General features: G+C 39.9%; 1 protein-coding gene across 5 annotated transcripts in view; it reads left to right on the top strand.

The window, feature by feature from the left end:
- FAM110B (family with sequence similarity 110 member B) overlaps positions 1-11,396 on the top strand; it is a 113,842-nt gene extending 102,446 nt beyond the window's left edge. For all 5 annotated transcript variants that reach the window (XM_039703061.1, XM_039703064.1, XM_039703060.1 and 2 more), the window contains one exon: positions 7,832-11,396. In XM_039703061.1, coding sequence (XP_039558995.1) covers positions 8,138-9,250 — 1,113 coding nt within the window. In that variant the 5' untranslated portion in view covers positions 7,832-8,137 and the 3' untranslated portion in view covers positions 9,251-11,396. The remainder of the gene's footprint in view (positions 1-7,831) is intronic.
- Positions 11,397-12,310: the final 914 nt, after the last annotated feature.

The raw sequence follows: 12,310 nt of genomic DNA, 5'->3' as shown, positions 1-12,310 counted from the left end.
CATAGAAGTGAAGTAGGAGAGATGGGCAGCCATAGAAGTCATATGGGAGATGGGGAAAGTGTCCAGGTTTTGACTTGGTTTGATATTCAGGATGTAGCTGAGGCCTTGCAGGCAGGCGGAAGAGCTCAGAAGTGATTCTCAGTGTATTAGTTGAGGGAGAAAAGTACTGGCAGAGGAACACATGCTTTGTGGTGAGATCCAAGCTTAAATATCAGCTACCCAAGATATTATGACTACTGCTGTCATTTAAATGGTGCATAGACTGTTTCCCCACAGAATATGCCATTTTAGGTCTGTGTGTTTCAGTGCTCAGCTTGATGTTGTTGTGCAGCAGTAGCTATGAAGGAGATGATCCTACAGAAGTCTTCTGGTCATGGGTCCTTAAGTCTTTGACTACAAGGCTGTGTTGGTAGGCACACTGTACATTTAATATAAACATACATTTTGAAAATCTATACTTGCACTTTACCCATTTAAATCTGGCTTGATTTGTTGGTATTTCCAGGATAAAAAGTTCTTCGAAGCCAAAGTGGTTTATGTTTTAGGGTGTACTCCATAGGCCTAATCTAGTCTAATCCCATAGCTGCACTGCTATGCCACAGTAGAGTGCTTTAACATTCATACAAGTTTTCAAACATTTAAAGGATTTAGGACTATGTTTAATTTATCCCAGTGTGACAAATTGCTCACAATTGACATTTTGAAAATACTGCTATCAAGATGTATGTTCTGTAGGTGAGTTAATAACTATAATTTTTTTGGTGAGGGAGGCTGCAGAAGTTACTGAGCAGTTTCCCAGCTGCCTGATTGCTGATGAGACTTGTGCTTCTCTTGTTGAGGACCAGGCTTGGTGGTGTTGTTGGGCAGACCACATGGGTGATGGAGCCTGAGAATCCTGCTAGTGAGGTGATGTGTCTGTGGTAATATTACAAGGAGGGTGTTTTGCAGATATATCTCCACATTTTTGCAGATAGATTTTTATTTCCTTCTTTGCAAGCGCATATGATTTCTACAGAACTTATTGCCATAAAGATTTTGGTAGCTTAAAATATGTCTCACTCTGAAATTGGGCTTGTTAAGAATTACCATGGACTTGAGATGGGAACTAAAATGAAAAGTTTTCTATTTAAAACATTTTTGCTGAGCTGCATAATTGAAATTATTTTGTTGTTCTGCCTCCCTCTGTTTTCCCCCACTTTGCAGCAGTGAACTCCCCAATTAACTTTTTTTTTTTTTCCCCCCACACATTGGAAGCACTACCACCAGGAAAAAAAAGTGAAAAAGGTGGTTTACCAGGATGCCAAATCTAAACCTGGCTGTGAAAGACGTCTACCAGGAGCAAGGAGATGCTACCTTTTCCTATCAGTAGAAAAAAGGAAAAGTGTAGTGCAGATAGCACTGCTCCTTCCATCAAAGCAGAGAAGGAGTTGCTGCATCTTGCAGAAGCAGGAGAGAAGTAAAAGCCTCCCTTTTTCCAGAGAAGAGGGACCAAGCAGGTGGGACTTGGTACAGCAACCAAACCTATATCAGGGTTTGATGAACCTCTGAAATGTAACTGAACACCAGAGCCAAGTATCCTGTATTGAAGAACAGGATTGTGTTGATCTCTAAAAGTGCATAAAAGATCCTAGGAAAACTGTGTAGGCTCAGGAGACCACAAGATAAACTGGGAAATGTGGCCTTGCTGTCAGGAGGAGGATGTAAATTTAAAACATGATGGTTACGGATAGATGTAGAATTAAAAGTATAACAGCAGTTTAGATTTGATACCATTGACACTGGCTGATGAACAAGCAGTAAGGGTGTTTTCTAAAACTTTTTGAAGTGTTTAGAGTATCATTCTCATAAAATGCACACTGAAATAGAAATATTCACATAAGGCTATAAATCCAGTAAAATATTATATTCCTTATAATTTTTTAGATGCTTCTCTGTTTTGTTTATTTTTTTTAATGAGCGACTGAAATTATTGCAAAGAACACAGTGCTGTCTAAGCAACATAGGGGTTCAAAGAAAACAAAACTGATTTAAAACACAGCTTTTCTAAACACAGCCTGTAGTACTGCTCCAAATAATAAGACATTTTATTTTGGTTTGTATTGTCTCATTAGAAGAAAGGGGAATTTAATTTCTGGGCTTTCTTCTGCATCTATGCAGCCTGTTGAAAGAAATCAGAGTTTTCATCATTGTGAGGTATCTGTAGGGCCATATTAAACCCAGAAGCATCAGAGAGTGGATTACTGCTACTGGGTAGGAGATGTAACAGTGATGGATTTCAGAACTAAAAAGAAGTAAAATAGTTTCTAAAGTTTTTTCTTTCAAAGAGGCATCTCTATCCAGCTCCCAGTGAGATCTAGGCATACATCACCGGGTCAGTATGTAAGTACAGCTGCTAGGTTGCTTTCCTGCTTTCCAGATGTTTACACCTCCATGGATTTCCCAGCAGCAATTTCAGCTTAACAATGTTAGCATTTCTGGTTATGACAACGTCCTGCTTTAAGCCTCATCATTTTCACTGCACATTGAGAAAGAAAGAATGCTCAGTGGTGACACTGTTGTATTTATGGAGAGTTTTGTCTTAAAAGCCTTTGATGTAAGGCAAAGCAGAATTAGCATAAATTTATCAGCCTGTATTATGCTCAGCTATGGAAGCTGTTGCAAACAATGCTAGTTGTAGTTTGGGTTTTTTTGGTTGGAAGTAACACATCAGCAGTGAAAAGTGACTGCCTTTGCCAAAGTTACTACCTTCCCACTTGGTGGAAATTTCTCTTGCCTACATAATTCTGCCACTTTTAGTTTCAGGTCACTGTAGTTCACATTATTCATGACCTTTTGAAGTTTTAAATGTATATTTGAACAGATGCATATTGCTCTTACTGTTCACTGTATCATGTTTTAGGGAAGAACAGAGTAGAAAATAGGCACTTTCATTAGTATTTTGAGTCATGGTAGATCTGAAAGACTATTTAATCTCCTCATGCTTTATCTTGACAGTTAATATTATATGAGACCAAGACTACACAGCATGCACATCTTTATCTAAAATTGGTTTAAAAAATGAAATACTGCTGCCATTCTTGATATGGATGACCTTTTTATCAATTTCAGCCAAGTTTACTTAGGCTTTGCCTGTTTTTTTAAACTTAGTTACATATGTATGTGAGGTTTACAGTGACAATTATCCACAGAATAACTTGTATCAGTTGTAGGCATACATATTAGTGTAACTTAGCACACAGACCTGTAGCAGGTCATTCTCAGTGAAGCTGTCATTTGTAGGCTTTGCAGTGACTGTTAAATAAACAGTATCTTCATAATGGGGTCTGCATTCTGAAGTGCACCCAGGTGTTAGAGGAACCTGACATTTGTCCTGAACATCTTCTGTGTTCCTGTGTAGGTTTTGTTTTGTGATGTCTTTGAGTGAGTCCTGTTGCAGCCACTTCTTGATTACTTATACTGGAATTTTTGTCATGTTTATGGTTCATCTTGAGGTAGTGGTAGTTATATTTTATCACCTGGAAAAAAAAATTGACACAGGCCTTTAAATATGAAGGAAGGCAGAGTAAAGGCTGCCAGCCTTTATTATATTTATCCACTGTACATCATCCTCCCTTCTGTGCAATCCCTTCATCTGCTGTCCCAGAGGGATGAATTAGGAGAATGAGCTTCATTGTGACTTTGTCAGGTGAAGCAATGTCCTCACCGAAGTCAAGGACAGAAATTTCACTCATTTCATTTGGACCACATTTTCACATGGCTTTTTTGCTGCTTTTTCTGTAACTTGAACACTGCTGAAATATGTCATGCCTTTCTGTGGATACTTTTAGACAAAGACTGGGTGAAACGTGGCCAAATGCGTAGGAGCTACAGGACACCACAGAACCGAGGAGGGAAGTGTGTCATTTGCTGTCAGTTAGCACCATTCAGTCTGTGTTTAGAATGCAGTTTTAGGTATGAGAGGAAAAAATGAGCTCTATTATTGTACAATACTATTGTGTTCATAATAGTGCTAGAAATAAATACTTGTCGCAATGGGGCCTGTTCATAAATTTCTCATACATTTCAAGAAACTGCATATTTAGAATATATGAACCTGGGATTCCAAAGTTTCTGCATTGTTTATCTCTTCCTACTGCTTTGGTTTTAAAGTAAGGAAAGAATATTTTATAGAAGATTTATTTGTAGTTAATGTTAGTCATGTAGCTATTGCTGCTCTAGGCTGTGTTGTGTTCCCCTAAATCATGCAGATAGTGCATTGGTTATTTAAATATGAATATCTGACAAACATATTACAGACTCAAGAGTGATTAAACTATGACGCCTAGAATGAATTAAGTGCTTTGAATCTCTGCCTCTGCCACAAAGGAATCCTGGGTTGAAGTGTCTGGCTGAAAATGCAGCTTTAAAAACCCAAAACTTTGTGCATTTTTTATTCTATTCAGCAGGTATGCAATATTTGCAGGATATTAGAGGAGCTCGGTAAGGCCTTTCGGAAAGGTTTTATTAATGTGTAAATGATATTAAATAGAACTATGTTTGACTGCGTGGATAAGGTTTTTGTCTTTGTTTTTCTTGAAATAATTTCTGAAGTCTAGTAGTTTTAGTAAGGAAGAGCAGTAATGGCAATCCAGAGTAAATCCTGAAAAACACAGTTCAGTCCATAGAAGGATTACACCTATAGAGCAGACCTCTGGATGTTAACGAAGAGAGAGGAACATTTCTTGGGTCCCTAGGTATATTTCACACATTTTCTGGGAGTGGGTGAAGAAAACCTGTTTGCCTTTGAGGGTGTTGCTGTTACTAGAGATGTACCCAACAGGGAATTCAGATGCCTAAGCCATGAGTTTCTTTGGAGTTTAAGCCAAAAAAAAAGCCATTTCTATGTCCTGGTTGCTGCAATGATGATTTTCCAACTGGAATTTAAGTCTTCCTGAGACTGCACTCTACTGCTGCTCTCAGCCTGTATCGTTAACAATAAAATTAATAAGTAGCACGGTTCTGTACTGTCGCTGTGGTGCTTCAGGTGCCCATGGACAGAAGAGAGGCTGGTAGGAATTGAACTCATTTTCCCAGTTAGCAGTAGGATCAGGCTGCAGCCATCATCAGCACAGGCAGAAGTTTCATTAGATTTTACATTCATCCACCTTTCTTTCATCACACTTTCTTTTTTAACTGTATCTGGCTAAATCTGTAATTTTTATCTCTCTGAGATGAGAATACTGAATAAGTTTTGTGGTGATATTCAAATGCAGTGCTTCAGTGAAATGGAGCAATTTAAACAATACACAAAAAGTTGGTCCCTTTTCATAGTGTTCCTTAATTTATAGCAGCAGCCCCACAGGTACAAAGCCTCCGTGGCTGGCACGTAACCTCTTGGCTGTTACCCCTCAGGCTCCCTGTGCTGGCTCAGGTGGACATTTCTGTCCTGGCTCCTCAGCAAGTCCTTGCTTTTGTTTCTAGACATGCCTGAAGCACATTGCCAGTTGTAGCATATTTCCATTGACTCCGGGGCACTTGGCTCCATACGTGCTTGCAAACAAGCACACTTGTTCTCTCAGATAAACACGCATGCATGGTGGGATTTATTTTTCTTCTTTGTTTTTCCTTTTAAGTATGGTGTTGAAGCCAATGTGGATGCTCAGCCTACTGGGCAATGCTTGCTGACATTGATGAAGGCTATCCAAAGTGAGGAAGTGGTTAAATGCCGGGAAAAGACTTCCAACAGCAGCCTCAAGCTGGAGGCCTCAGTTCCCGTAGGTCTGATCTGTAGCAGTGTGCAGAGCCACTCACCAGGAGGAGAATGGAGCTGGCAGCTGTCCTCAGGGGCAGGACCATGGTCACCTTTAATGACAGTGGTCAAGCAGGAGAGCTGTCTTGCTTACTCAAGTGGTATTAACTCAGTTGGTGACAATGTTAAGTACAAAAGCTCGGTTGTTTGTGCGGTTTTCTTCCTCTTGACAAACCCCCTGCTCTCACACAGATTTGATTTCTGCACACAAGTATTAAATATGTGCATCAATGGGGTATTTATTCGGGCACTTAGCCATTCAGCTCTGAGCTGGCAATGTGGAAAGCTTTGCTTTGTGTGTACGGAAGAGAAACGTGTGTGCAGATGCAAGTTGGAATTGCCTTCTGCACATTTGGAAGTTTCATACTTAATTTCAAAACAGTACCAATAAATATGTTGATTCAAATGAGGAAAGCTTTTTCTCTTTCAGGGGGACTTAGTTTAAATTCAGGAAGTCAAACTGCTGAGGAGTTAACACTAGGATTTATAAAACAGCATTGGAAGAGAAGCTTAATTAACATTTCACTACCCTTTCAATTGCACTGAATCTGTGTCTGGTTTATCACCCGCCTAAATATGTTAGTTTTTATTTGAAGAATGCTTGTGACAGTGAGCCTTCAGGAGAAAGCTCAGCTTTTTCCTGTAATCTCATTATAGCATTTGTATATTTTATTTACTTGCTTTGACCTTGGATAATATGTAGAAAGTATTTAATGTATATAGATCACATGTTTCTGGTCATCAGTGATTGAGGTTGTTTTGTTTTCACTGTTAATGTAACTTCAGCTGGAATTTCAAGTTGGGTATTGATGGATGAGAACACATAGAATGACAGCAACATGAAAGCAATCCCAGGGATCATCCCAGGGAAGGATGCTGCTCTGTGTTCTTTAGGATAGAGTGAAGAAGCAGTAGCTGCTTTTCTTTCTGTCCCTGAAGATCACAGTGATAATAGAAATGGGATATTAAAGAGGACAGCATAGATTAATGGGGCAGTAATAAAACAAATGAGACCCATTAGCGAAATCACTGCTTGAAAAGTAGATTCCATGGTAAGTGCCCTTCAGTGCCTCGTTTAGGAAAAATTGTTTCAGCACTTGTAATATCATCCATAGTGTTGGATTTTAGACTGTTGTGACAATCTCAGTGATAAAACCTTAAAATAATTTCAAGGAAGATAATTTTTATTTGTACTTACTGCTTGATGGAAAACCTGAGTTATTTTATCTACATGTTGAAGACAAGTTCTTCTTTTTCAAACCCAGTCACAATGGTTTTTCCTGTTCCCAAAATCTTACATAAAAAACCAGACTTTTTTGTTGTTCTGTTAAGCCTGTAAGGTGATCATGAGAGCTTGGAAGGCCTTCTTTTATTGCTGGAGCACCAGTGCTATGGATACTAATGTTCAAACAGACTAGGAATTGGAATTGGTGGATTTAGTGACATCTTCTGGTTTTCTTTGTTGATTCTATATTTGATTAGCAATGAAAGATGTGTGTTGCACTTAAAACACTACATGTCTCTGTTTACTCTGTGCTTTTTAGACCAGATTGTTTTCTGGACAATTTAGTGAGCAAGGAAAATACACTTGATTGCTGAGATTTACACAGTATGTTGCCTGTAAGGAGAAAAATCTTTGGGGGTTAGAGATAAAACATGTTCACAAATATACTTAACTAAGCCAAATATACTAATAGGAAGTGCTTTTTTACTGGGAGATGTGTGGCTTCAAGTCTCTGAATTGTCTCATTCGCTTCCCTTTCTCCCTCTAGAAATGCATGGCTGTATTGTGATGAGGCTTAATTTTTTTAGAATTTTTTTTTCCCCAATGTAATTTTGTAAAATCCAAGCTCAGAGCGTAAATATCAAACGATACACGACTTGTGAGACGCAGAGGGGTGCTGGGCAGGAGCGGGCAGTGGCACGGTGAGCGGCAGCCTCCCGGGCGGGCGGCGGTGGAGAGGAGGGCCGGGAGGCGGCTGTTGCTATCGCTCTGATGTCAGGCGCTCCCGCTAACGTGTGGTTGGTTATTCTGCCTTTCAGATCGCTGCCGCTCGCTCGTGGAGCGCAGAGGGGACGGCGAGACTCCCACATCTTTCAGCGAGAAGAAAGGAGCCAGCGGAGCAGACTAATAGGGACTTGTGTCGGGTGCCCTTGCCCTACAAAGGCTGCCTTTAAAAGAGAAACGCAGTGGTATTTAATGAGCTGTGAGATGAGGCACTGCTGCTAACGCTCAGATCCCAGGATTCATCGGCTATTCATTGTGCTTAATGTACATGTTTCTGCACCGTGCATTTAGGAGATCCCAGAGAAGAATCCAAAACGGCTGCGGGGGAAAGACCACCAAACATGCCTACAGAAACATTACCGACAGGTAGCATGGTGAAGCCGGTCAGCCCTGCCGTGACTTTCACATCTGCCGTTCCTCTCCGCATCCTGAACAAAGGACCTGACTATTTTCGCAGGCAGGCGGAGCCTAATCCAAAAAGACTGAGTGCAGTGGAGAGGCTCGAAGCCGACAAGGCGAAATACGTCAAGAGCCAGGAGGTCATCAATGCCAAGCAGGAGCCTGTGAAGCCGGCGGTGCTGGCGAAGCCGCCGGTCTGTCCTGCAGCCAAGCGAGCACTGGGGAGCCCCACCTTGAAAGTCTTCAGCAACAATGCAAAGACTGAGAGTGGAGTCCAGAGAGAAAATCTGAAACTTGAGATTTTGAAGAACATCATCAACAGCTCTGAAGGCTCCAGCTCAGGTTCAGGGCATAAGCACGGTCCCCGAAACTGGCCCCCCCACAGGGCCGATTCGACAGAGCTGAACCGACACTCGTTTGCCGAATCCTTGAAGGTTTACCCCACGCAGGGCCGGAGCAGCCCACAAGAGAGCAGCTCCAATGTCAGCAGAAGGCTCCTAGATCAGTCAGCAGAGACTTTCTTGCATGTCTCTCACAGCTCTTCAGACATTAGAAAAGTAAATAGTGCAAAGCCCTTAAAAGCAATACCCTGCAGTAGTTCAGCCCCACCTCTGCCTCCAAAGCCCAAAATCGCTGCCATTGCCACCCTGAAATCCCCAGAGATTGAGGCAGTTGAGTCTGGATGCGGAGTTAGTAGAAGACCCTCCCTACAGCGATCAAAATCAGACTTAAGCGACAGGTACTTTCGTGTTGATGCAGATGTTGAACGATTCTTTAACTACTGCGGACTGGATCCTGAAGAGCTTGAAAACCTTGGGATGGAAAACTTTGCAAGGGCTAACTCTGATATTATATCCCTCAACTTTCGCAGTGCAAGCATGATTAGCTCAGACTGTGAACAGTCTCAGGACAGCAACAGTGACCTTAGAAATGATGACAGTGCCAATGACCGTGTGCCATACGGCATTTCTGCCATTGAAAGGAATGCCAGAATCATCAAGTGGTTATATAGCATCAAGCAAGCTAGAGAGTCACAGAAAGTGTCCCATGTGTGAGAGCGAAATCCACCGTAGAAAAAAGCAAGGACTGTATCTTTGTCTGTGAATATTCAGTTTGTGAAGGGTTGTGAAGTCTACTTGAAGTCTTGTACCCTTCTCAAATCTCTTTGTGTTGCTTGTTGTGCAATGTTTCCAAGTTGCATGCCTGTCAACATGTGAGCTGACCTGGCTTCCACTTGAACAGTAACTAACTACAAAGCCTGGCTGAGCATACACATTATCTGCCAAAAGTTTAAGACAAGAATCTGATTAGGGCTTCAGTATAATCAAAGTGTTTACATGGAAAGGTTATATGACTTCTTTGGTATTTATGTGGTTCCTTGTGGATTTTATATATGTCACTTTTTGTCTTAATACAGATATTGTCAACTGACGTTACTCGTTTCCAAGTTGAAACAGAATCCCTTTGTGGGGAAGAAAAGTGGAATTGGCTGAAATATGATGTTTAGGCATACAACGATAGGCAAAACAGCCTTATCTCTTGTAGAAAGTGCATTATTGGCACATGAAAGCTGTTTCTAAAAGGCAAAGAATGCTATGTTCTTAAATTATGTATCATTGTTAAACTATATATCCCTACTTGTAGTAAGGCACTGTTCAGTAAAAGTTTATTTTTCCTAGGTAAGCTCCCTCTGTTTTACAGCAGAAGTAGTCTAGTGAATCTGCTTGACCTCTCATAAACTAAATGAGTCTTGCATTTGGGTTGGTGTAAGCATTTTAATGGTTTTGTATTATACCAGTTGGAAAAGCTTAAAGAAGTTTGGAGTCAACAGATGAAAATGGCGCAGGTGCAGGATTTTGTGGGTTTGATTTTTACTCAAAGATTCCTGGTCTTAAACTTTTGACAGGAATAATTAGATCCTATAGCTGATATTGAATGCCTTTATTAGTCAAAACACATCATGACTACAAACTCCATGCTGTCTTAATTTTTTTTTGTAGACCTATTTGAAGAATTAATGAACAAAAATGGAAACACACAGCCATATCAATATAACGCCTCCTATTCAGAAGTAAATACACTCAGTAGCTAAACTATATCTGAAAAAATGTGATTATGTTGTCTTGCATATGTTATATCTAAGGCTGTGAAAGTTTGTTCCAGCTCTAGGAAAGTGTAGAAACATGACAGTATGTAGCTTTTCTTTTCTTTTTTTTTTCCTCAAGATGGTTAGTGCTGCGAATCAACCTGTTACAAATCTTTCAACAATCTGTCTTCCCAGTGGTTTAATTACCTGTCATTTCAACTGACAGTGGTGGTGTGGTTGTGGAGAAGTTGAAAGTACAGTGGTCTGCTTCATTATTATTGTATTCATGCTTTGAAGTAAATTGCAGCACTACCTTATACTACATCAGCTAATAGGAAACTTTTTTATTGTGTAAATGCTGTAAGACTTTGTATATACTTCAGTTGTTACAAAATCTTTAAAAGGAAGAGTGTTATGCTAATAAATAGCTCCTGGTGCAGGTATGGTAGGGTTTTTTCGTTCTTATTTTCACCCCTCCCATTCTTAAAACTGTATCAGGAACTCAATTGCAGTGTGTTTTAGTGCTGTAGAAGGTCTTGGTTAAATAATAGTTCCAGTAAAAGGTTTCTTTTACTAAAGTGCTTTTCAGAATATAATTTTTTATAAAATAACTATAGCAGCATGATCTGTCTGAAGAACTAGAAGAGATTTTCAAGACTCCTAAAATAGCTTGCTTCTTCCTTACCTAGCAATGTTACTGTTCCCGTTTATAGCATCTGTTCGTAATGAATCACCGCAGTCTTCTGAATTATTCTTCAGTAGTGCTTATTTATATATTTGAATATTAAAGATGTTTTACAAAGTCGGGTTCTCTCTTTTCTCTGAGAAGCCTGTAGCCCAACTTATAACAGATAGTTACAGTTAATGCAGGCAAGACTGGAAGTGGAGCCATGCGATCATTTGTTTCCTATGGAATTATCCTACATCCAGTTTTATATAATTGTTCTCTAAATGTTTGTTTATGGAGGGAGGGAAGCACACATTCAGTTTCAGCACACATTCAGCTTCAGGAGGCTACTTTGTGATTTTTACAGTTGACTTCACAACCTAAGACGTACAACATTCCTAGCTCAGACAGAAAAAAAACAAAAAAAAAGAGGAGCTCTGTATTTCAGCTACAGGCCCATTTGTGACATTTTAAGCTCCATGGGTTTCAGTTGGCATTGACATCACACTGGTTTTTCAAGCATATTTTTCCAATAGTAAGTTCTACTCAGTTCAGTGACTGTTTTGCCAAGGAAAATAATGCTTGAGGGATTAAAGCCAAGTGTAATGCAGCTGTACAGCAATGAAATAAAGAAGTTAAAACTGAAATAAAAAATGCACCCACATTGTTCTCTCTCAAGTGTTTTAAAAATGATGATAAACATGCTATCTCAAGTGTTGTCAGCCAAAAACAGTAATAAAGAAGCTTTTATAACTAGAAAATGGATTAGAGCATATGCTAGTATTCTGAATTTGTTTCCCAAGGTTTGTTGGGAAGCCATAAGCTCTTGAGAAATCAAATTCATTGCCTTTTAATCACAATAGGGGTTGCAAGCTATCTGTAAGAGGGGGCTTTCCTCACCCAAAATCTTAGGCAGCACCTTTGGAACAGCACAGATGCTGATGTGCTTTCGCTGTCCCTGCTTCCTACCATGTGCACATGGGTAAGATTTTACAGGGCCTAGAACTTCACAGTCAGCTGGACTTGCAACTGTGGTGAGATTGCAGTAATAGAAATCAAGGGATTGCAGAATGTTCACAAGGCTTTGAACAAGCAGGTAACAATTGCCTTTATTTGTTGCTTTATTGCCATTTATGCAGATATTATTTAATTATTAGTCACTCCAGGACAATGGTCTTGTTTTTACCTGTACATTTGCATAAAATCCAAATCATTGGTGTCTGATTGGTTTTGTATTCAAATGGGAATAACCATTCTATACAATATAATATTATATATTACATGCCTTTGCAGACAGGTAATCCTGTCATGTCAAGAGTGCATTACTTGTCTCTGGCTTAGATTCCTCAGTGCTGAATGCTG

Source organism: Passer montanus, unplaced genomic scaffold, assembly GCF_014805655.1.
Source record: "Passer montanus isolate IOZ18808 unplaced genomic scaffold, ASM1480565v1 scaffold16, whole genome shotgun sequence".
NCBI lineage: Eukaryota > Metazoa > Chordata > Aves > Passeriformes > Passeridae > Passer > Passer montanus.
This window is presented reverse-complemented; position numbering and strand designations above follow the sequence as displayed.